The sequence below is a fragment of the Anolis sagrei genome, chromosome 5 (genome assembly GCF_037176765.1).
Source record: "Anolis sagrei isolate rAnoSag1 chromosome 5, rAnoSag1.mat, whole genome shotgun sequence".
Classification (NCBI taxonomy): Eukaryota; Metazoa; Chordata; class Lepidosauria; order Squamata; family Dactyloidae; genus Anolis; species Anolis sagrei.
Genome location: NC_090025.1, coordinates 104460377 through 104485322, shown reverse-complemented (window position 1 = coordinate 104485322; position 24946 = coordinate 104460377). Strand labels below are relative to the sequence as shown.

The 24946-nt window shown below is 43.3% G+C and overlaps 1 protein-coding gene across 1 annotated transcript; it reads right to left on the bottom strand.

The window, feature by feature from the left end:
* Window positions 1–478: 478 nt before the first annotated feature.
* KCNA1 (potassium voltage-gated channel subfamily A member 1) lies at window positions 479–10712 on the bottom strand. The gene is made up of 3 exons (XM_060778064.2): window positions 10235–10712; window positions 9410–9765; window positions 479–9253 (listed from the first exon to the last, which is right to left on the bottom strand). The coding sequence occupies exon 3, from the start codon at window positions 9087–9089 to the stop codon at window positions 7605–7607; it is 1485 nt and encodes a 494-aa protein (XP_060634047.1). The 5' UTR covers window positions 9090–9253; window positions 9410–9765; window positions 10235–10712; the 3' UTR covers window positions 479–7604.
* Window positions 10713–24946: the final 14234 nt, after the last annotated feature.

The following is a 24946-nucleotide window of genomic DNA, read 5'->3' as shown; positions in this document are numbered from 1 at the left end:
CATATCAGCTTCAATGGTTTGTTGCCCTGGTGGTGCGCTGTTCTGGGAATAACCATTCCATGACCTCATTTAAGACTAACATTGGATCATTAAAATCAGAGGTATGTTAAAAAATAATAATAATATCCATATACATTCCTATGCACAGCTGTTATTTACACAGTTTCAAACGAAGGTCCTCGGAAAGGAAAATCAAATTTTAATTTTTCCTTGTTGAATTTAGTCATAAAAATATCTTTTTAAAACTTTTGTATAAAAGTAAACTATACATTAGACTCCAATCATATTATAGAAATGCCATTGAAAGACCAATGTAATCAACAATAAATATGTCTCCAAAGAATTCAGTTGTATCCGATTCCGCATGACAGCAGAGGCTCGACAGGAGAGACTGAAAGTAGTAAATCACAGAAGGCTGAAGAATTGTCAACATAGGGATCAATAGGTTTGTTTTCCCAATTGGAATTAAAAATCCAAATTGAAAAAAAAAGGCATGCCATTTGTAGGAATTATGAAAAGAGAATTCTGGCCTTATTGATACATCACTGAGCATTTCAGAGAAACAAAAGTAGTTACAAAAACATTTAAAATAGTCAAATAAAATAACCTAACGAGTTTAGATTAATGCTATTTCAGGACATTTCACAATAAATTTTACACTCATCTTGTCCAGACATACAATCGAACCGTCTGTTCAAATTGCCCATTGATTTAAATGGCCCCTAAAAAGGTAAAGTAAGAGAATGGGGTTTTGTTTCTTTTTTGCTCATTGCCAACAATGCCACAAAACTGTGTTGAGTTTTTAACAGTCACTTCATGATTAAAACCATACTTCTCAGCTTTGTGGGTACATTTCTCACGTGTTGACTTAAACTTTACGAAATATAAATGCGTCTGTGAACGCTACCAGGATTTGCACGGGCTAACATCTGAACCTTGAGAAAAGTACCCTGGGGATCATCTGCATCATTTTGAAATTGCACAGTATACTTTGTAATCGCAGCTATTTTTTAAAGTAAAAAACAATCAGCATTAAATCAATAACCCCACAGTAATGAATGAATGTCTGATTGTCTGCAGACAAGACTTTAGAAGTGAAAGCCACAGTGAAGCTGCTTCACTTGCCTGCTGCCACGTGCCGTCTGAACAAGGACCAGTTCTCAGCATAGTCTTACTTGGATGTCTGCTGAGAGCTGTATCTAGCTGAATGGCTAAATAAACAAGACAGGACTAAAAAATTAGGTCTTAAAACCCAGTATTAAGTTTTAAGGAAGAGAGTACTCAAGTGACCTTTTGAAATTATTGTAGATCCCCATGTGAAATGAACAACTAAAACCTGCTTGGACATCTATAGGCTGCCTTGGATTTGTACTGAATGTCTCTGAAGCAGGAGACCTTGACTACATGAAAACAAAATAACAGGCTGAAACTTTCCATGGATTGTGCCATTAAACTAAAAGTAGAGGAATTTCATGGCTGAATGCAGGCTTAGCTGTTCCAAGACCCTGTCCATAGAAAAGTAGGGGTGTCACTCTTCACTAAGATTCTTTCCACAGGCAGCAATGAGTAATTTCAGTAATTTTCTTCTGAGACAAAGTCTTCAAAAGCCATGAATTTTCAAAGGCTATTCACAATTGCGGACTTATTCTATGAAAAAAAAAAACCACATGGTTGTTTTGTGCAGAAATTTGCATTTTTTGCATAGGTAACAGCAATTTCTGCATGGCAAATAATATTTTAATATTAACTCCTGTGCATAAAAGTATGTTTTCTATGCAGAAAATGCTGTGTATAATTTGAACATGGTTGCTTTGCATAGAAAACAGCATTTTCTGCACAGGAAGACAGCATTCTCTGTGCATGAATTAATATTTCTGTGTTGAAATGGCTGTTTTCTGCGCAGAATATGCTGGTTTCTGTACAAAACAACCACAGAATAAATCCTGAACTGTGAAGATTCTTGCCAGTCCTGGATTTTTCTCAACACTCAAAAAACACATTTTCCAATAATTTTTCAAGTATTTTAAAATATTATTTCCATTCTTATAGAAAACTACAGTCTAGTTCTCACTCGGTTGATAAATCCGCCATGGGTTCCATTCTAAGGAATCTTGGGATTTGCAGTTGGAGGGATACTTAGAATTCTCAGCAAGTGAGCTCTAGTGCTTGCCCAATCCACAACGCGCCATAGGAGTTCAACTGGAGTCATAGTGCTATAATTGTAAAATGGCCCTTGGTTTTCAGACTATAGATGGGTACTAACCACGATCAACGTCTTTCAGTGTTTCTCAGTTTCGTAAGAAAAAGTCCCTGAGTAGAGCAAACTATTGTTTCAAGATGAAGGTTAGGTTAGAAATGTGATCTGTAATGAGCTAATTTTCCAAGTACAGGTGACTTTGGGAGCATTCAGTTGAATAAGCATTGACCTGTATTTTGAAGAGGTGCAGCCCTCAACAAGAACTAAACCTTCAACGCCAGGGAGAATTCCAGGATGGTGCCTCCCAGAGACACTGCCCAGGTTTGCTGCTATATGAGAAGTGTGGAGGTCCAAGCGCTCTGGTCCCAGCTGTACCACTGGGAGCATAGAACAGGACTGGTTAGGGATAGTGGGGTCACTTTACCTACAGCAGCTTTTGTCATAGTGTGGTCTATAAGCTTCAGACAGGCCCCATACCATTCCTGTGACTCTCGGGAGGGTGGGGGGGCACAATCTGTTTGTGTTTCTTTGTGTTTCTAGTGGACTGTGTGATGGGGGTGCTGCCTACCAAAGAGATAATGTGCCCTCTCCCCGCAGTCTTCAACAATTGCCTACCTGCACCCGTTCTACAAGAAGACAAGGCCAAGCCAAACACTACTGGATTTGAATTGAAATATACAGAAACCCTCTTTATTTGTATATCACCTTTACAAGAAGTGAAGAAAACCTTAAGTGCCATAATAGTGCATAATATAATAAAATATATAAATGCAATTGGAAAAATAAAAGAATTCACTAAAATTCCATTGCATTTACATTTGCTTTCTGATTATGAAAGAGCTGTGATGTAGTGCAACATTACTTCCTTAGTTCTTATATATAATAACATTGATATATTCTACTGTATCGTGAATACTGTTTGGCCTGATCTGCACTAATTGTAGATGAAGTTACATCATTTATCTTTGTGTTACCTTCCCTATGAAACCCACATCATTTTTATGCTTACATGTTATGCAAGATTATTCTCTAGAAAAAAACTATTGTTTGGCAAATAGATATGATTACAGAACAGAATGTTCCTGCACATAGTTGCTTGTTTTTTCAAAAAACAAAACAAAACACACTGTATTCCTGGAAAAGGGCCTAGATTCTATTTCTCTTCTATGGTCCAGGTGATATTTGGTTTCTATGATGTCAACAAAGAGCCATCCCATTTTGGTACCTGAGGCAGAAAATCCAAATAGCACCTCCCTCCCCATTAAGCCACCCTGAAATGAAGAGGATCTGCACAAGAACCCTACGGTGCTGTTGTGCCTTTCTTGTTCACTTCTATGAGGCTTCTGTAAGAGAAATTCTCAGTGAATTGTGCTTCAAATTGCATGAGCGGAGCACCATATCCCCTTGTGGTAAAGATACCTCTGCACCAAGGTTAGGGAAATTTTGCCTACTTCCAGGCCTTGCAAAAATGTTCTTCAAACAATCTGCTGAACAACCCGATTCTCACCTTGTGGAGTGCTGAATGTATCTGAGCAATGTTGCAAGCCATGATAGTACATCAAAGGTGGAGTCATTGCATTTGCCAATAGGCCAGCAAATGTATGAGGCATTTCCCCCCCATGACGACTGGCCACATCCGTTGTGCGCCTAATTCTACCGGGGCCAGTTCGCACACCCACTTTTTTGGGATTATCAATCATCAGAAAGAAGTATGGCAAAAAGAAACATTAGAAACAACAACAAAAGTTTGTTCGGTTTTTAGTTTAGTGCACCTTCAAGCCTACAAAGATATTTCAGTAGTAGAGTGCAAAGCAATGAATTTGATTTTTAACGGGAGCAAAAATTTTCCTGGAAGAAATACATGCCTATGCTACATGAAGTTATCCCTGACTCAATATTTACCTAGTTCCTTTGTTGTGAACTATAAATGAGTAAGCAATTGTCATATTCCCCAAGACACCCACCCGAGCCCTAAAGATTTGCCCAACCCTGTCAAAAGCAAAGGAAGGGGAGCCATAAATCGAACCACTACATGCAGTACTTTCTCTTAAACATGCAGAATACAGATCAGTCCAGCAGATAAATTAAGGTGTGGGCAACCCAATTAATTCGTACATAAACTCACCAAGCTGCCCAATTGAGGCCTCATCCTATCTCACATGGCACCTCCTAATCAGCCACCCCACTTGGCACTGAGGGCACAATTGCTGAGATAACCTTCACACCAGTTAATTTTTTGGGGTGATGTTCCTAAAATTTGAGATTTGCAAAGTATTGGTCAGGCCATCAGGTCTAGAACTGGGAAAGGATGACTAAATGGAACTATGTGGGCTTTTAAATATAGGTTTTGCAATTAATATTTGGAATTATTTTGCCCTTGGCGACTATTTCATGTAATTTGGGATAATAAAAGCCATAAAATTACAACTTCTGCCTATCTGGCATATCAGATTTGTTCAAAACTGCAGAATTAATGTTCTTGTTTCCAGTTTAATGTTCTATAGAACAGTAGTTATGGAGAATAGACATTGTGGAATAGAAGAAGACCTGGAGTCTATGCATCAAAGGAGGGAAAAGGTCCGAAAACAACAAATCACAAGTTAAGTGTCAAGAGATTATCTTCCCCTGTGATGTTTAAAAATAAAAAGATGTCTATCTGCATCAGTTAAAACTGACATAGGGTGTCATTCTACACTGTAGAATATAGTTGGCACCACTTTAACTGCTATGCCTCAATGCTAGGGAATCATAGCAGTTGTAGTTTTTACAAGGTCTTTAACCTTCTCTGACAAATAATGTCATATTTATTTATTTATTTCAAACATTTGTAGCCCGCCCTTCTCAACCCCCGGGGGGGGGGGGACGACTCAAACTACAACTCCCTGGATTCTATAACATTGAGCCATTGCAGTTAAAGTGGTGTTGAGCTGCATTAATTCTACAGTGTACACTGTAATTCTACGGTGTACAGGCTTGTAGTTTCAACCATTGCTTATTTTCAGACTATGACACACTTCAATAAAACAGAACTGTATGAGGAGTTGAAGCCCCCGATGGCACAATGGTTTAACCCATTGTGCTGGCAGGAGTGTTGACCGAAAGATCGGTGGTTTGAATCTGGGGAGCGAGGTGAGCTCCCATCTGTCAGCTCCAGCTTCTCATGTGTGGACATGAGAGATGCCTTCCACAAGATGGTAACACATCCAGGCATCCCGTAGGCAACATCCTTGCAGACGGCCAATCCTCTCACACCAGAAGCGACTTGCGAGTTTTTCAAGTCACGCCTGACACAAAAAAGTATGAGGAGTTTTTACAGAGGGTGGGAGCATTCAGATTTTAAAATCAAAGGACTCTGTAAAGATTAGACTAGGAGGACAAGCTCAAGTGCTTGGCTGGAAAGGCAAAGACCTCTCAATGGAATCGGAGCAGTTCTGAGTACTCATCTATCCTGGCTCACTGCACTCCTGCTGACAATGATGGCCTTTCCATCCTCTTGAGTTTGGAGATGGGCTGCCAACAGCCATCCTGAAGGAAGGGCGGTCCAGCTCCGTACTGTCTCCCCACCGCCCTGTCCAGAATAAGGAGGTCAATAGATTCTCTATAACCAAGCGGGTTACATTCTGCATACTTATGATTGCAACATATTTGGTAAAGGCAAAGGCTAGGTTGCAATATCACTCTGCTGTAGAGGGGGAAAGCACCGAAGGAAACTGAGGGTGCATGAGTGCTAGTGGTTTCTGCCCTCTTCTTCTGCCTCTTTGCTTTGCATATTGTCTTCCTTGTTGGTGCCCCCCCCCCCCCCCCCGGCGGTCCTTCTGTGGTGCCTGCATTTGGAACAGCAGAGTCCTGACACGGTCCAGCTGACTCATCCATGCCTACTTGGGATCAGCTCTTTTCATAGAGGCACTTTCAGCAGTTCAGTGGCTGTTAAGGATAAAGGCACTAAGCAACTATCTAAAATCAACTGGTTAAATCTCTTCAGAGAATCCTAAGGGAATACAAAATTTCTAAGGTTCAAATGACTGCGAAAGAACTGGGCTGTAATTTGGATGCATATAATAGGCAAGTTTCATTTTACATTCTAAGAATGCACCAAAAGGCATGCTTCTGCATCTTTTTTTCTCTTCTAAGAGATACAGAATATTTAGACATTGCTATATATAAATTTAAATTGTTACTTTTTTCATATAAATGTCCCTTTAAGGGATGGGCTATTGTACTTTCTAACAAGGACTAGACAGAAGCCAACTCATTTTCCTGTGGAACGCAGGAAAATCGTCCAATCGCTCTCATTCCTGGCCCTCCGTCCCAACAAGCAATTTTTTTCTTAAATTACTGAAATCATGCATTAATTAGAGCTACACTTTAGTCAAATAGGCCATAACGCTGAATATTTTAGCATGCTTTGATCTCCAAAATTATTGTTCCCATTTGACATATGCACTTAAATACAGTACTTTAAGATAATAATCCAATACTTAATAAATAAAAAGGAGTGCACTTTTGGTGAATGCAAATTGAAATAAAAAGGGCCTATTTCAAAGAAAAAAATAGTTCAAACAAAAGCTTATCCCCTATTGTCTGAGGTAATGTTTCAAGGCATGCAGTTATAAAATAGATAGTATCAAAGTCCAACATGCTTATATTAAATTCTATTGTGCTATCTTGCAACAAAGGAGCTAAAAAGGTTTGCATCCAAGTTTTGGAGAATGGAAAAAAATACATTAAAACCATCTGCACTTAATAAATCTTAGCAGCATTGCAGATGTTGTTTCCCTCCACTTTCCCACCCCCCAAATCCATAGAGAATAACTGTTCAATTTAAAAAGTGTATACAGCAAAATCAAAAGACCTGGAGTATTTTTATAAGGTGCTGTGTGTGGATTTGTAGATCAAACTACAAAGCCTTTCACAAAAGAAGGAAATACATGTCAGTCAGTCTAAACAGTGGCAAATGCTTACTGCACATTAGGATGAGTATTGTTTGGATGCAATTTCTTGGATGCATTGTGCAGGTTTTTTTTTTGTAGACCCACCCCCACCCCGGAATCCATGCATATTTTAAATATTTGTAAGAGTTCTCTTTGAAACTTAAAATCAAATTAAACGGAAAGTAATGGCAAAATGACTAGAGCTAGAAGCATACAATTCTTATTTATAACTAGGCTAATCCAAAGAATTATAGTTAACTGTTCATACCAACTGGAAAATATTCATCGAAAACAAACAAAAAGTGGATTTCTTTCATGGATCATGAAAGCTTCTTGAATCACTGAGCAAGAATTCGCAATGCAACAATGCATTTACGAGGTAAAGCATTCAAAGGCTATTCATAAAGCATCTATGAAGTGTGACTGCCAGTCATTAAAAGTCTTCAAGCTGCCATTGTTTCCTTTACTACGTGTTTTTAAACATCAGTAAGCAGCTTGCTTTTATTAACACAGTTTTGGTTGGCTATGGTATAGTTGCCAGTTCTGAGGTTTGCCTCTCTAAAATTGTCTATACTATTATTCATATCCTCTTCAATCTCCATGTACTCAGATTTGCTGACTGTGGAGGAGCTACGGCGACTCAGATCACTGTCAGAGGCTAAATTAGGAGAGCTAACTCTAAGTAACTGAGCCTGTTCTTCCCCTTCTGTTTCTCGGTGGTAGAAGTAGTTGAAGTTGGACACAATGACAGGTACAGGCAGGGCAATTGTCAGCACACCAGCAATGGCACACAAGGAGCCCACGATTTTGCCTCCAATTGTCACAGGGTACATGTCACCATATCCTACAGTGGTCATGGATACCACTGCCCACCAGAAAGCATCAGGGATGCTGTCGAAATGAGTTTCAGGTTCTTCAGCCTCAGCAAAATACACCGCGCTGGAGAACAAAATCACCCCAATGAAGAGGAAAAAGATTAGTAAGCCTAACTCCCTCATGCTCGCTTTGAGGGTCTGTCCCAGGATCTGAAGGCCCTTAGAGTGTCTTGAGAGTTTGAAGATTCTAAAGACTCTTACCAATCTGATGACTCTGAGGATGGCCAGAGAGGTGGCTTGCTCCCCCTTTGGGGGCCCCTTCTGCTCAGCCATCTCTGTGCCCAGAGTGATGAAGTACGGGATGATGGCCACTATGTCAATGAAGTTCATGATGTTCTTGAAGAACTCGGCTTTGCTGGGGCAGGCGAAAAAGCGCACCACCAATTCAAAGGAAAACCAAATGATGCAGAGTGTCTCCACAATAAAGAAGGGGTCGGTAAAGATATTGGACTTGTAATAAATGGTGGAGTTGTCGCTGCGGTTTAGGGGTCCTGTATATTCCCTGTCCTGGTCTTTCAGGGCTGGCAAAGTTTCCAGACAAAATATCACTATGGAGATTAAGATCACCATGACAGAGACTATCGCAATGACCCGGGCGGGCCCAGAGCTCTCGGGATATTCAAAGAGGAGCCATACTTGCCTTTGATATTCCTTATCAGGCAACGGCCTCTCTTCCTCTTTAATGAACCCTTCGTCTTCCCGGAATTTCTCCATGGCCTCCTCTCCCAGTTCGTAGAACTTGATCTCCTCGGTGAACATCTCTAAGGGCACGTTGACCGGCCTGCGAAGCCGCCCCCCAGACTGGTAGTAATAGAGGATGGCATCAAAACTGGGCCGGTTCCGATCAAAAAAGTATTCGTTCCGCAGCGGGTCAAAATACTGCATGCGCTTCTTTGGGTTCCCCAGCAAGGTGTTGGGAAACTGGGCCAGGGTTTTGAGTTGGGTTTCAAATCTCAGGCCCGCAATGTTGATCACGACCCTCTCGCAGCATTCGTGGTCGTCGTGAGTCCCGGGCCTATAGCTGTCCTGGAGGTGGCCCGGCAAAGCAGACGTCTCATCCATGTGATCCCCGGCCATCACAGTCATGGTGGAAAGGGGAGTGGAAAAAACGACTACAAAGGCGGTGAGATATAGAAGGAGACGAGATCCAAAACAAAAAGCTGCCAGAGCTGAAGAAGCATGAAGAACGGAGAAGGCTCGAGATGTGGAACTAAAGTGCTGAAGAGCAATCGGCGCCTTTCTTTGGTCTCCTGTTTCAAAGAGCAGGAATGGAGGGTGGACATCAAGGTTGGGAATCTCAAGGGTAAAGAGAGAGGAAGGGACGGAAGGGCATCAAGGCTGGGAAAAAGAAAGGGTGTTGGGTGCGGATCATTTGGGAAGGAGGGGACGGGGACAACAAACTGTACCTGGTTGTGCCTAAGAACAAAGGGAGGGCTGCAGGATCAGCACAAACATCATGATCCGCTTCTGGCTTTCAGCACAGATCCTTCATTTCTCTCCCAGGTGTGACCATGCTGCCTCTGCTGCTGCTGTATTGCGGCTGCTGTCGCAAACTTTCCCTCAATACAGACGAAGACATAAACAGAGCGCCCGGGACCAGAGTTGGTTGAAATGTCGACTCAGCACTATCCAGTCCACCAACTTCTCTCTCTCTTGCTCTCTCTTGCTCTGCATTGGCCCCTTCCACTTTATGAGAGTGATTTATATAGAGAGAGATATATCAAAAAGGAACAAAGCTCACTTCGGGGGCAACGGGTTCGTACTGTAAAGGGACAAGAAGCATATTCATAAAAAAAGGGAAGGTCTCTCCCACTGCCAACAACATAAACCCGACTGCCATCACTTTTCCATGCCAGGAAGGCGGCATTGCATGCAGTTCTTTCTTGGACGCAGCCCAAAAAGTCACAAAAGGAGAAAGATGCCCACAGTAATACAGTTTGTTGGGGGTCCTAACTTCTCTTTGCTGAAGAGGGGAAGGAACTTCATGCTTTGCACAGGCAAGGAAGAGCACCAAGTTGAATGGGTCCAAGAGACATGCAGAATAGATCTATATACACAAACAAGGGGTGGCAGTTTTCAGCTCATGCACAGCCAAGGAGAGTGAAACAAGGGGGGGATGCTATGATGAGCTTCCCAAATATTGGGCAGGAAAGGGCTCTGGAAAGCACGGCGACGCAGAGGCGAGGCTAACCTGCCAGGGCTTCTTCCCAAGAGGTTGAACCCTTCCTTACCTGCAGCTGGAGCCGGCCAGACTGCGTCAAGGCGCTGCTTCGCCTTTTGCAGCAGCAGCAGCAGCAGCAGCATCCGCAGCGCGGCAGCAGCAGCAGAAGAGCAGCAAGCCTCCTCCTCCAGCGCCGCCGCAGCCTCACGCAGCCCTTTCAGGGAGGAGGAGGAGGAGGAGGAAGATGCGGCTCGTTTTACAGGGCAGGCCGGTGCCACGCTGAAATATTCATCCAGAGAGAGGGCAAGACGGAGGAGGGATCCCTGAGAAGGGCTCCGAGGGCGCCCCCCCACCCCCACCCGACGGCACAACAGCCTCCCTCCTCTGCGGCTACTCGGGGCAGCGCGCGGGGGGCGGGGCCCCGGACAGTCGGGCGCGAGCCATCCCTGACTGACTCTCTCCCTCCCGCGCTGCAGCCTCAGCAGAAACCCGAGCGCTCTTTGGTGCAGGCAAGGCGGCGCGCGGAGGGAGAGGAGGAGGAGGAGGGGGCGGGGCCGTAGGGAGGGCGGCGCGTGCCGAGCATCCCCCCCCCCCCCCTCGCACTCCCGCCTCGCACCTGGGCCGGCTCGAAAGAGAGAGAGAGAGAGAGAGAGCCCACGCTGCCTTGCCTCTTTTCCTCCGCCGACCTTCTGGAGGAAAAAGAAGAGGAGGAGGAGGAGCGTTGGAACCAAGCCGGGTCCCCAGCCCAGCCGACGCAATGCAGGCCGGCGCCCTCCTCGCTGCAAAGCCCCTGCGCAGCCGCACTGCCTCCCCCTCCCTTTCTGTGGAACCCTTCTACCTCGCGGGACACTCGAGGGGTAGAAGCTGAGGGAGGGGGGAAATAAAAGGCGCGCGCGCCCCTTCTCCTCCTCCCTTTATGTGGAACCCTTCTCCTCACGAGACTCTCGAAGGCAAGGCGAGGGAGGAGGGAAATAAAAGGCGCGCGCCCCCCCTTCCCCGCCTCCCCCTCCCTTTCTCCCTCACGGGTCTCTCGAGGGCAAGAAGGTGAGGGAGGGGGGGAAATAAGAGGCGCGCGCGCCCCTCCACCCAGCCTCCCCCTCCCTTTATGTGGAACCCTTCTCCCTCACGAGACTCTCGAGGGCAAGAAGGTGAGGGAGGGGGGAAATAAGAGGCGCGCGCGCGCCCCTCTCCCCTGCCTCCCCCTCCCTTTCTCCCTCACGGGACTCTCGAGGGCAAGAAGGTGAGGAAGAGGGGAAATAAGAGGCGCGCGCCCCCCTTGCCTCCCCCTCCCTTTATGTGGAACCCTCCTCCCTCACGAGGTGAGGGAAGGGGAAAATAAAAAGAGCGCGCGCGCCCCTCTCCCCCCCCCTCCCTTTATGTGGAACCCTTCTCCCTCGCGGGACTCTCGAGGGCAAGAAGCTCGGGAGAGGAGCGCGCGCGCCCCTTTCCTCCGCCCTCCCTTTCCCGCCCACAACCCCCAGCTCCGTCCCACCTTCGCTTGCAAGCAGACCTCCACCTTCACAGCCTCCACAGGGGTCACTAGGGCCTCTCCTTCCCTCCCTCAAAAGAAACCCCCTCCCCCATGGTTGGAAGCAAGCTGGCCAAGATGCGGGACTGATGAACAAGACCCAAAGCTCGCGCCTTGCCTTGCTTTTTTTTTGTGCCCTCCGCACTTCCTTTGCAGTCTCTCAGGAGGGACGGGAGGAGACGCAGAGAGGCCTGCCTGCTGCCTGCCTGCAGCAAAAACACCTTCCCTCCGCCCCCAGGAACTTGGCCGAAAAAGGGACCAAGGTGGAGGAGCCTGCAGAGCGAAAGGGAGATGGAGCTCACAGAGCTGCGGCACTTGTCAGCACTGGGCACACACAGGCCCCTTACACACCCCTGAATCAAATCCCACATGATCTGCTTTGACCTGAGATATATGGCAGTGTGGACTCATAACCCAATTCAAAGCAGATATTGTGGGATTTTCTGCCTTGATAGTCTGGGTTATATGGCTGTATGGAAGGGCCCATAGTCCCTTGTGCGGCTATTACTCTCTTTTCCTAGGGCCCTTCCAGTTGTTATTTATTTGTTCAGTCGCTTCTGACTTCGTGACCTCATGGACCAGCCCACTCCAGAGCTCCCCGTTGGCTGTCACCACCCCCAGCTCCTTCAGAGTCAAGCCAGCCACTTCAAGGATACCATCCATCCATCTTGCCCTTGGTCAGCCCCTCTTCCTTTTTCTTTCCATTTTCCCAAGCATCAGGCATGTAGCGGGGGGGGGGGGGGCTTGGGGGGCTTCAGCACCCCCCCCCCCCCGAAATTCTCATGGTGGTCCGTGAGAAGGCCTTACTGGTACATTATTTAAACTGTTATGTTTATTCATATCATGATCTGATCACCATGCTCAATATATCCCATATGCATGGGGGTATTGGGGTAACAAACAAATGGTTTGCTAGGGTAGACCCTCTTTCACTTAGACTCAGCCCCCCCCGAACCAAACTCAGCCCCCCCCCCCCAAACAAAATCCTGGCTACGGGCCTGCCAAGCATCATTGTCTTCTCCCAAGCATCACTGTCCCTTCCAGACAGGCCCCATATTCCAAGATCTTATCTGTTTATCCCAGATTATCTGGCAGGACAGACTCATATAATCCAGTTTAAAGCAGATCACATCCTGGGATATAGGACCTGCCTGGAAGGGTCTCTAGAGAAGATGCTGCTGGGTTGGATTCCTCCCTCTCAGCCCTTAATAGTCACCATCCCGAGTTCAGTTTGTTTTTAATTAAATGTCTTCCTTTGGGCAAGTGACCGCTGGAGAGAATGCCTTGAGAGAATGAGAGAATCAGCAGAGCGCTCCAGAAGTATGTAAAGGAAGGTTTTCTCAGTAGCTGCTCTGAGGGGCCAAAGAGCCAGCGTTGTCTGTAGACACCTCCAATGTGATGTAGCCAGCATGACAGCATGGAGCGCCATTACCTTCCCACCCAAGCGGTACCTATTGATCTACTCACATTTGCATGTTTTTGAACTGCTCGGTTGGCAGAAGCTGGGGCTGACAGTGGAAGCTCACGCTGTTCCCCGGATTCGAACCTGCGACCTCTCAGTCAACAAGCTCAGCAGCTCAGTGCTGGATGGAGGACAAATGCAACTCAGTGTGCATGAAATTCTGTGACCCCCTGTTTTATGAAGTGCCCCTTCATGACACTCCTGTGCACTCGTGGTTTAAAGACAGTGTGGGTCTAGTGCTGGATTGAGGGTAGATGAGGCCCTGTGTGAGTTAAAGAGGCCTACACTGTCTGCTTTTTGGCATAGTCCCATAGATCATCAACTCCATCATTATGCTTCGAAACATGCTCCGAATGTCATCAGATTTAGAATTGCACCACAGAAGCAATGGTGGTTTTTTTTGGCCAGGAAGATGGCTCCCCCTGTCTAATGTAACCCTGTGCTTAAGCATACCTAATAAGCACAATGGGAAATCTGGCACTACAGATATACTCGGGAATGCACATATGTGGATCAGCAGAGCATTCCAGAAGTACAGTATGTAAAAGAAGGTTTTCTCAGTGGCTGCTCTGAGGGAAAAATGTAAAGTGTACCTTGTATAATTTCCCTAAACTTACTGGACACTGGTTAGCTATTCACCCTCCAAGGATGGGAATGAGTGTTGCCTCTCCATTACAGTAGCAATCCCCTAAACCAGGCATGGGCAAACTTCAGCCCCCCAGGTATTTTGGACTTCAACTTCCACAATTCCTAACGGCCTCGGGGCCCCTACCTTAAGTGACTGAGAAGGAAAAGGAAAGGGCCTGAGGCTGTTAGGAATTGTGGGAGTTGAAGTTCAAAACACCTGGAGGGCCAAAGTTTGCCCATGCCTGCCCTAACCCATGATCCACAATCAAGTGCCATTTGTGGTGGGGAAAGGACTATCTGCCCCTGCTTTGGGGTGAGAAGCAGTTCCCTCAGAGTTCCCTTGTCTCCTGTGGATAACGGAGGCATGAAAGCAGAGTTGGGACAGAAGCTGAAATGGATAAGACAAGAGCCCCAGAGGTTGGAAGTGACCATACTGGCTACCCAGTCTAACCCACTGCCATTCTTTGTTTCTCTTCCAGCCATCTATATCTCTTTCTTCAATTCCATCTTTTTTCCCCCACCCAGCAGGCCTTCCTTCAAGGCTTTCAACATTAGTCTGGTGATTAAATGAAATAGGTTTATTATTATTATTACACTATGTAACACAATTTTTGTTCCTGGGGCTTATAAATGTCATTTCCTAATTGATTCTATTATAAAATCATGGAAAAAGTTTATTAAACTGCAAAAACTTTGTTTTGTTTTTGCGGGACATCCTGTAGCATGTTTTGCTATAGTTTTTCAATTAATATTTCATTAAGCCTCAACTCATTCAACATAGTTTGTGCAGCCACAAAAACGAAGTTTCTGGAGTATAACAATTACTTTCAAAGTACGTACTGCACAATTCAAAAGGAAATAACACAATCACACCAGGAACAGATTTTTTTTCCAAATTATGTTACTTAGTATTTTTATGTTTATACTTTCCCCCTCATTTTTATGTTTATACTTTTTTTCCTCATAAGGAGAATCACAGCGTCTTTGCAGTGCTACATGGATTTTGGAACATTACCTCTGGAAATGAATTACATTACATGAAAGGTTAGGAATTGTAGACTTAATCCATTACCACAAGCCCTAGTGAAGAGATGATTGCTTAATTAATTAGATTAGCATTAATTCATTTGTTATTCAAAAATATTGTTTCCAGGGCCTGACAGGACAGAGCAAGGGGATTTTTAGGGAATGGAATGGAGGTTGTCATCCATGACTAGGGAATGGGTGGATAAAATGTAGCTCATAGACTACATGTAGCCCCTAAAGCCCCCAAGCTCCTGGGTCTCCTATTTTTAAAAAAACCCATTCCTCAAAATAGCAGCAAAATGCTCCCCAAACCTTCATACCCAAAAAAACATACTAGACCACTCCAAACTGGCCAAAAGTGATGTCATTCATTTCCTGTTTAAATTTTCTGGTTTTTTTTAAAAAATTCTGACAGGTTTTCAAGTTATGGATGGTTGCAGGATCATTTCTGCAACTATTTTAAGGTGTGGATGAGGAGGAATTGCCTGGGAATTTCTTTTTAACCTTTTTGCTGGTTTTAGCACACCAGTTCAGCCCATTTGTGGGTGCAGAGTTACCCAGGCCTGGTCTAGAGACATAGTTTGTAATTAGTAGGGAATTGAGAAGAGAATCCAGAAGAAAAGTAGCATATCTATTCAAATTCCGATCCTTTGTGTGCTGTGGGTTTTCCCCAAAGCCCCATCCCTCTTCCATGCTCATCACCATCCATCTGAACCCATCTCATGTGAAGATTTGGAACACAGGCCCCTTCCACACTGTCTCTATATCCCAGGATCTGATCCCAGATTTTCTGCTTTAAACTGGATTATAGAGTCTCCACTGCCAGGTAATCTGGGATAAACAGATAATCTGGAATCAGATCCTGGGATATAGGAACATTGTGGAAAGGGCCACTGTTGTACCTGTTTGCTCAACTGTAACTCTCCATACTGTCTGGATCAGTAGCCGTTATGCAAGTGCTGGACCACTTCTTGAGGATTCTTTGAGAGCCTACAAAGTGTAATTGAATTCTGATAAAGTGGAAGCTCTGCAAGTAGATAGTTTCCAGGTCTGGGAGCACGTTACCTACACGCACTATGTATTGCAGTTTAAGACAATTTGATAGTGCAGTGTTTATACAACGCATGCTGCAAATGCACATTGCAGAGCCCTTTAAGACTCTTAAATTGAGACAAAGTAAGATGGGGGATACTCTGAGGCTGCATCTACACTGTCATATAAAATCCAGATTATCTGCTTTAAACTAGATTGTATGGCAGTGTAGACTCATATAACCCAGTTCAAAGCAGTTAATGTGGATTATCTGCTTTGATCTGGATTATATGGCAGTGTAGATCCAGCCTGAAAAAGAGCTCAAAATGTGTATCAGCCCACTGCAATATAAACCACATCTCACAGTGAATGTGACTCTACAGATTGCAAATAGCTGTGCAGACATCTGGAGTGCTCTACTGATCCACAATTCCAGTGGGGGAGTTAAAAACCCACATATTTTGCCAAGCTTCAAATATTATGGTTCTTGGAACCAGTTCAAGGTCAGCACCATATGACCTGCAGTGTAACCATCCACACAATGAAACCGCTTCCTTCTATGCTCATCTCACCTTGAATTAAGTGGCCAGTGTAATGTGCCTTGGGACATTACAGTGTAGTTGTATCCTAGATGGAACAGGCATGATTCCAAACCATCATGGAAGCTTAGTAGATAGAGTGGTAATATCATAAACTACAACAGAGGTGTCAAACTTGTGACCCTCCAGATGTTTGAGACTTCAGCTCCCAGAAGCCCTGGCTAGATTGTCCGATGGTAAAGAATCCTGGGAGCTGACATCCAAAACACTTGGAGGGCCACAAGTTTGACATCACTGAACTACAGTAATTCCTAGACAGATAATGTAGCAATAGCAATGCATGGTCTGATAATCTTAATTGAATCATTGCATTCCCTGGACATGATCCAGAAATCGCATCAGGTGCAAAATGCTGCTACTCATGTGTTGATGAGAAATGTGAGCGTATCACAATAGTTTTGCAATCAAGCATCCAATAGATTAGGACCTGGTATTTGAAGAACCCTATTCTGTATTTATTTCAGTTTTCCTGGGCTCTGCTTTTGGTGCTTTTATGAAGATGAAAGTATTCATTAATTTTGCTCTCCCAGGAGAATGAATAAATAGTGTTATTCCTGCTGTGGGAAAGTTCTTAAAAACGGCAGTTTTCAAGGAGCATTCCCAATTGATGATGTAGTCTTTGGAAGGAATGTGCCGTCACACCCAGACACTGTAAAATTAAAACTAAGATGTGCTTCTCTCTTTATCTGGGTGAATAGGGATCTTTCTTTGAAGCAATAACTCAATACTTTCTGAAACTGATGCCAGTCAGTATATGAATATCAACAAATATTTATTTCCAAAGTCCTTGGCAGACTTGGCACAGCTTGATAAAGTTACAACACAAACAGTAAATTTGGGAAACCATAGAGATGTTCTTTCTTTCCTTTTTCTTCAATTACTGAGGTAACTTTTCTCCAAATGGTAGAAAAAATCCTGGGATCCTTCACCCTAACCCTGAGCTGCTATGGTTAGAAAGAACAGGTCTTCCCCTATCTAAGCTCCAGGTTAGCTTTGGAAATGAAGTAATGCTCAATAGTACTCAATAACTATTTCTCTCTATTTCTCAATTGCCTTTCTTAATAATCTCTTTATAACTCAATTTCTATCTATAACTCAATTGCTCAATTGTTCATTTTTTCAATTGCTCAATTGCTTCTTTATCTTAATTACTCAATTAGCTTCTCTATCTTAATTACTCAATTAGCTTCTCTATCTTAATTACTCAATTGTACTCACAATGATTTTTCAGAGTTATCTGTATGACCAACAGCACATCTGAGGCTTTTTTCTCTACTGAAGGAGGCAGGGGAGATTCCAAAATGGAGATCTCAACCCCAGAAAAAGGGCGGTCTCTAGACCCAAAGAAATACTTTCTAAACCAATAACTGCAGAGGGCCTGCAGCCTGGCTTTCCAGACTCTGATACTGTTTAACTTCCAGTGTGCTGCTGGGTCTGTAGCAACCCTGGGGAAATGCAAAGGAATGCTATCCCATGCAGCTAAAAGGCAATGTAAACCATGTTCCTGGAAGACGGAACAGGGAAAAATGTGATTTTTCTCTCCTTACAGAAAAATGCCATTTTCCAAAGAGTGATGTTTTTCTGCATGGAAAACTGCATATTCTGCACAAGAAACTTGTTTCCTGAGCAAAAAAATCATTCCTTGGAAGGAAATACAGAAGTGTTTGTCATACACAATTTCTCCTTATCAGAGCTACCCAACACTCAGGAAACCTTTTTCATTCTTTTGTTCAACTATTTCCAAATATTCTTTCCGATTTTAACTCTCAGTAAATGTAACTTGTAGAACAATCACACGTGATGGTGCCTGTATGGCATCCCATTGCAAACCCCCTTCTGATGGAGAACGGATTGTCCTTTCACTGTTGTTAGATAATCTGGTTGTCTCCTTTGCTGTTGTCAGGTGTTTGACAATTGACAACAAATCTATTTGTGCATGTTTTTGACAAATAGGCAAATGCTAAATTTGTTTAGTTTAGTAACAGATCACATGCTGATAGGTTTATTTTTATGCACTTACAATCTTATAAATGTGATTTCAGTTTGTGAGTTGCATTGTATTTTAATTTATGCAGGTTTCTAACCACTATAGCTTCTTTGGGAATAATGGGAAGATAGAGTTACTAAGAAATAAATGAAATGCAGAGATTATGAATATCTAAGCACAATTCATAATATAACCCTTCTAAGTAGACTTGTGCACATGTTAAGCAAAACAATTGTCTTATATGCTCCTGTTTCCTTTATTAGAAAGGATGTCCCTGATAAAAGCATCAATTTCATGTGGAAATATATGCATGAGAGCAACAAGAACTTATAGGAAGGGCAAAGTTATCTTCATCTGCAGAGAAAGCTGCCTTGGTGGCTTTCAAACAATGTAGGAGTTGGCAGCATGCCTTACCACCATCATGCTATCTCAGGAAATGCTAGGAAACGCTGTAGCTAGAGCTCTCTCAAGACTTTAATACATGAACCCACTATCCCACCACAATCACACTATCACTGATAGCAGATATATACCAGGTTGAGCACCTTGGATATCACATCTCTCTTTAATTGTGCAGTTTCACTGATTCGCCAGTTCGTGGTCCTGCTATCATTCTTCCACATAGCCTCATAACCTCGCCTTCCCACACTACTGCTGTTCCGTAACATATTTATTTTTAGAGCAATTGTGTGATTCTAGATTTGGTAGGGGGAGCCAAATATAGCTATAACATATAAAATAAACAGAGAGCAGACAGTTTGAGGATCGCAAGGGAAGGGAAGAGAGGAGGGGAATTCTGCCTCTTGGTATCACTTTATTGTTAGCATGCTGGCACAGAAGCAGAAGAGAGCCATCTCATCAAAGTAGGTGACTGGGAGCCTTCGACAGGTTTTACCCATTAATAGCTAAGAATTAGAGAATCATGGGAATAAGGCAGGCCAGCAGCATAAGGTACACAGCCTTGTGAAACTATTGCATGGTTTGCCTGACTTGTGGAATAAACTTCTCAGTCACTGCCTCTCTTCTCTGATATGTGGGTGCTGCCTAGGAACACAACAGGGGACTCGGCACTTTGGAAGTGTGGCTTCACTACGGACTGTGTACAGTATTTTGCAGTGATCCCTGCATTTTACATTGGCTTTCAAGCCCTTTTCAGTCAGCACCAGGAAGGGAAAAGGGAGGTTTCTTACGTCATTGCTGTTTATATCACCAGTTTTGCAATTTAAAATGAAGGGAAAGTGTTGTGAATGGGAGGAAGCATGGGCAGAGGATTTTTTTTATTTATTCTGAGAATTGATTGTTCTTAAGGATTGGGCCTTCAATAAAAGGGCCGGTGTATTTGTTCTCTCTCTCTCTTTAAAAAAGTTATGCTAATCTGTTTTATAGTTTAATTATATTTTCAGTATTATATGAGCCCCTCCCCCTAGCACCAATTGCTGCTCTGAGACCAGAGTAAAGAGAGGACTCCAGGAAAGAAATTGTATTGTATATTACTTGTAAGCCGCTCTGAGTCCCCTTTGGGTTGAGAAGGATGACATATAAATGTCATAAATAAATAAATACAATATTTATTTATTTATTTATTTATTTATTTATTTATTTATTTATTTACAGTATTTGTATACTGCTTTTCTCAACCCCGAGGGGGACTCAAAGTGGTTTATATATAAATAATGGAAAAATTCAATGCTAGTACAAACAATTACAATTATACACTACAATTAGACATAAATCAAGTAAAAACAGTACATCCACAAGCAATAAAACAATAATTAAAACAATAAAACAGTCTAGTCTGTCGAATCACCGTTCCAGTCATTGTCTTTCTGAAATGCTGCATACATTTACTTCTACTGCCCAAGGGCCTGGTCTCAAAACCATGATTTTTTTTCTAAAAGCCAGGAGGGAGGGAGCAGATCTTAACTCATTTGGGAGTGTATTCCATAGGCGGGAGGCCACAGCCGAGAAGTCCCTGTCTCTTGTCCCCGCCAGATGCATCTGTGCTGTTGACGGGAGTGAGAGCAGGGCCTCTCTGGATGATCTTAGATTACGAGGTGGGACATAGGGGTGGATGCGTTCGGACAAGTAAGCTGGGCCAGAACCGTATAGAGCTTTATATATGATGTGAAATTTTATATCTGTTGTGGTGTTATTTGAGACAAGGCTTTTAAGAGCCTTAAATGTGTATTTGAGGCTTAAAAGCAAATGTCTTGTTGACATCCTTAGTATTGGCAAAATTAGATACAAAATCATAGCTCCTGTACATAGGATATAATTGCATGGCATATAACAACTGTTTTCCAGTTTCTTAATACCAAACTGCAAACTTAGACAACAGTGGAATCAGGATACCAAAATATCAAATATGAGTACCAAAAATTATGTGAACTTTGAGCAAGAAATTGGGTATTCAAAAAAATCTCATAAATGTTCAACATCAAACATGGATGGATTTTGAAAAATATTATTGTATTGCATTTAGCATCAAAATATTTGATGGGTTGCAAGGGAAAAATGCATGCCTGTTTTGCTATGAAAAGAGCAGGATTGATCTGATCAGCAGATTATGAGTGATGGGACCAAGGCAGGAGTAGAGTACTCTGTCTAAATGCATTGGAACACAAAAGTATCAGCTTCATTTCCAGATGATAAAACTGCCAGACCTTGAATTGCAGTTTGTGTGGTTCTTTGTGTTTCCATTTTCTTGATGGGTTCCAAACGTATTGAATAATCAAGCAAAATCAGAATCCCTGTAGCCTGCTATACTTGTTCAGATATGTGATATTACTGGCGGTATTTCTCAGATGTTGGCCAGGACCCTGTTGGTAAATTATATTGGCATCCCTTTACATTATGCTAGCATAAGCATTTCTTTAATGGCATACAGTGCCAATGAGAGGATGGCAACAGCAACCATCTCTGTCAGGAGAAAAAGCCCTGTCAGCTCCTGTGTGGTTTGGGAGTAACTGTTTTTTTCCTCTGAAGAAGATGGGCTTCATTGCTTGGGGGCAGGATACCAGAGGTCTCCTTGTTCATTCAAGTTTCTTGACCCTCAGTCATTGGAAATTTAAGTTTCATATTTTAGACTCAGGTTCAAGAGATCTGGAAGGTGTTTTCTCTCTATGTGGATGTATCTGGGCTCTGAGGTCCTCTGCTCAGTCTCAGTACCAACACAAGGGAGACTAGAGTGGCAAACACCTCCAGCAGTCACCAGCCAATCCCTCTCAAATGCCAGAAATACAGCTTAATGGTGTAACATTAGAAAATGTTGACCATTTCTGCTACCTTGCCAGCTACCGCTCCACAAAACTCAACATTGACACTGAAATTCAACACCACCTGAGCTCTGCGAGTGCAGCATTTTTCCAAATGAAGCAGAGAGTGTTTGAGGACCGGGACATCCATAGGGATACCAAGGTGCTTGTCTATAAAGCTATTGTCCTCCCAACCCTGCTTTACGCCTGCGAGATGTGGACATCCTACAAACGTCACATGCAACTCCTGGAACGATTCCATCAGCGCTGCCTCTGAAAAATCCTGCAAATCTCTTGGGAAGACAAGCAGACAAATGTCAGCATGCTGGTAGAAGCAAAGACCACCAGCATTGAAGTGATGGTCCTCCGCCATCAACTCCACTGGACTGGCCATGTTGTCCGGATGCCTGACCACTGTCTCCCAAAGCAGTTGCTTTATTCCGAACTCAAGAACGGAAAACAGTATGTTGGAGGACAGGAAAAGAGAGGGCTCAAGGCCAACCTTAATACTCTGGCATATACACTGAGAACTGGGAAGCCCTGGCCCTTGAGCGCTCCAGTTGGAGGTCGGCTGTGACCAGCAGTGCTGCAGAATTTGAAGAGCATGAATGGAGGGTGAAAGAGAGAAACGTGCCATGAGGAAGGCGCGTCAAGCCAAACCCGACCGGGACTGCCTTCTACCTGGAAACTGATGCCCTGTGGGAGAAGATGCAGATCAAGTATAGGGCTCCATAATCACCTACGGACCCATCGCCAGAACACCGAACTTGGAGGACCATCATCCTTGGACTACAAGGGATCGCCTAAGTAAGTAAATAAGTAAACACCTTATTTTTAAAAGCTCATCAGATTTTTTGAGAAATTAATAGTTTGAAGAAAGGCTTTTCATGAAGGTTCCATTCTATTTTTATTGTTTCAATTGTGTTGTTCTTTTTCTAGAACTTCTCTTAATTGCTTTTGGATGTATACTTCAAGTGGATGCAATTCTTATTGGTTGCTTAATTCCATTTTAATATTGATCTTTTAATATTTTAACTATGCTATGTTTTAAATAAGAACCTGCACTGAGTTCCAGTTTTAGTTCAAGGTGGAGTAAAAATAAAGGTAGTGGTGGTGGTAGTAGTAATGGTGGGGGTATATGAATAGCAGCACTTTGAACTGAGCTTCACAATGAGCAGGCAGCTGGTGCAGATTCTGAAGCACTGGCACAGTGCAATCATACTGTCTGGTTCCAGATAGAACGCTAGTTTCCCAGTTTTCAAACAAGACAGTCTATGAAGGATGTGTAATACATTGAAGTAATGAAAAGAGATCTTACCAGAGTATGAATTACTCTGCCAGCTAATATTTGATATCCTGTATCAGTTTAACCTGATAAGAGGCATTGGCAGTTACAGAAGACTGAACTTGATCATTTGGGATGTGGTGTGCAACCTGCTCCAGACCTGGTCCACCTTAGCCACGTTGAGTCTCTCTTTTGAGATATAAAGCATTGTAGAAATGAGGAGGAGGAAGATGGACAGATAAAGGAATCAGACATTGGCCAAGAGCCTAGACCATACCAGTGAAACATTCATCTTGGCTGTTTTTCAGTTGTTCCAGCTGCTCTTGATATTGGGAGAAGAAGCATAGCACTACTGTTTCTGTTCTGGTATGGCTGTATCAGGAGCTCCAATTTTATTTGCTTTGTATTAAATGTTTGTTTGCAGTCCCAGGTTTCAGGGATTCTGCAGATAGGTGGATTCCTTTGGTTGCAGTCATAGGGCAAGTCACCTGTCCATCATGGTTAAGTTTTGGTCCTGCCCCTTGCTCAGGGCAATTGGGAAGGGAAGGGAGCCATTTTAGATAATCTCAGCAAGGAAAGCTAATGTACAGGATGTGTGCAAGCTTCCCCTGTACAAAAGCTTCAACCCTTAAGACTTTCTGGGGGAAAACAGTCTTAAGAGCATCCAAGACTTTCTGGGGGAGAACAGTCTTAAGAGTCTCCAAAGATTTCCAGGGAAACAGCCCTAAAGACCAAAGAACACCAGCTGGAGAATATCTAAGCCTTTACTGGTAGGTCCACTTGGTGCTTCGAGACGCAGTTCGACCCAGTAGCGGAGCCCACATCAGTAAGGGTTAGATTACAGTCAGCCTGGGAGAAATTAAAAAGGGGATTTTCCTTTAAAGTAAAGAAGAAGTTATTGAAGACAGTTGCCTGTCCTTCGTGGGCAAGTTTAGGAAGTCACCAGTTGCATAAAGCTTGGAAGCATTTGTTTAGCTTTATTGAAGACATGAGAAGTTTCTGTTTGCTTGTTCATTAATAAAAGACTTTGTTATACTTCACAAGCCATCTAAAGGTCATTTGTGGTGGAAAACCTCTGAGAACTTCTCCTTGGCCCCCCTGGCTTCCCGCTGGGCAAAGGTTGAACGTCCTGTCTTAAAGGAAATTCTTTATAGGCCCAGCGCGCGACAGAACAGTTTCCTCTCTTAGTACTATAAAACAAGTCACTCATAGACTGGAATCTGAATTTGCACTTCAAAGCCCTAGGCCAGGGGTCCTCAGACTTTTTAAACAGAGGGCCAGATCACAGTCCCTCAAACTGTTGGAGGGCCAGATTATAATTTGAAAAAAATAACATGAATTAATTCCTATGCACACTGCACATGTCTTGTTTGTAGTCCAAAAAACACTTCAAAACAATACAATAATTAAAAGGAAGAACAATTGTAACAAATATAAACTTATTAGTATTTCAATGAGAAGTGTGGGGCTGCTTTTGGCTGATGGGATAGGATTGTTGTTGTTGTTGTTGTGTGCTTTTAAGTTGTTTCAGACTTAGGTTGACCCTGAGCAAAGGCCCAGTAAATGACCTTAGAGTCATCCAGCCCCTGGGCCTTAGTTTGGGGACCCCTGCCCTAGGCTATTGTTGTGAGAGGAAGGCCTTGTAGAAGATGGTAATAGATAGTTCTGAAATAGAAATATCAGTTAAAGTTACACCTGCTTATGTTATCTGTAGGATGCCAGCTAGTATTTCCATTTGAGTTTTGGTTTGTTGGCCTCCTTCCAGTTCTCTGTCTTGTTCAAGACTTGATTCACAGAATTAAATGCGAAAAGATAAGGAATTGCTTGGTATCTGCATATTGGGGATAGTCCCTGTCCTTTGATTGCTTCTCCCGGTGGTTTCAGGTAGATGTTGAAATATATGGGGGATAAAACAGCTAAGGGAACCCCATTTGGGGTTGGGACCTACAGTTTAAGAAGCAGTGTGCTAGACAACCTATCCA

Excerpts from the sequence above, each read along its gene's own strand:
- KCNA1 (XM_060778064.2), bottom strand. The coding sequence starts at position 9,089 with ATGACTGTGATGGCCGGGGATCACATGGATGAGACGTCTGCTTTGCCG.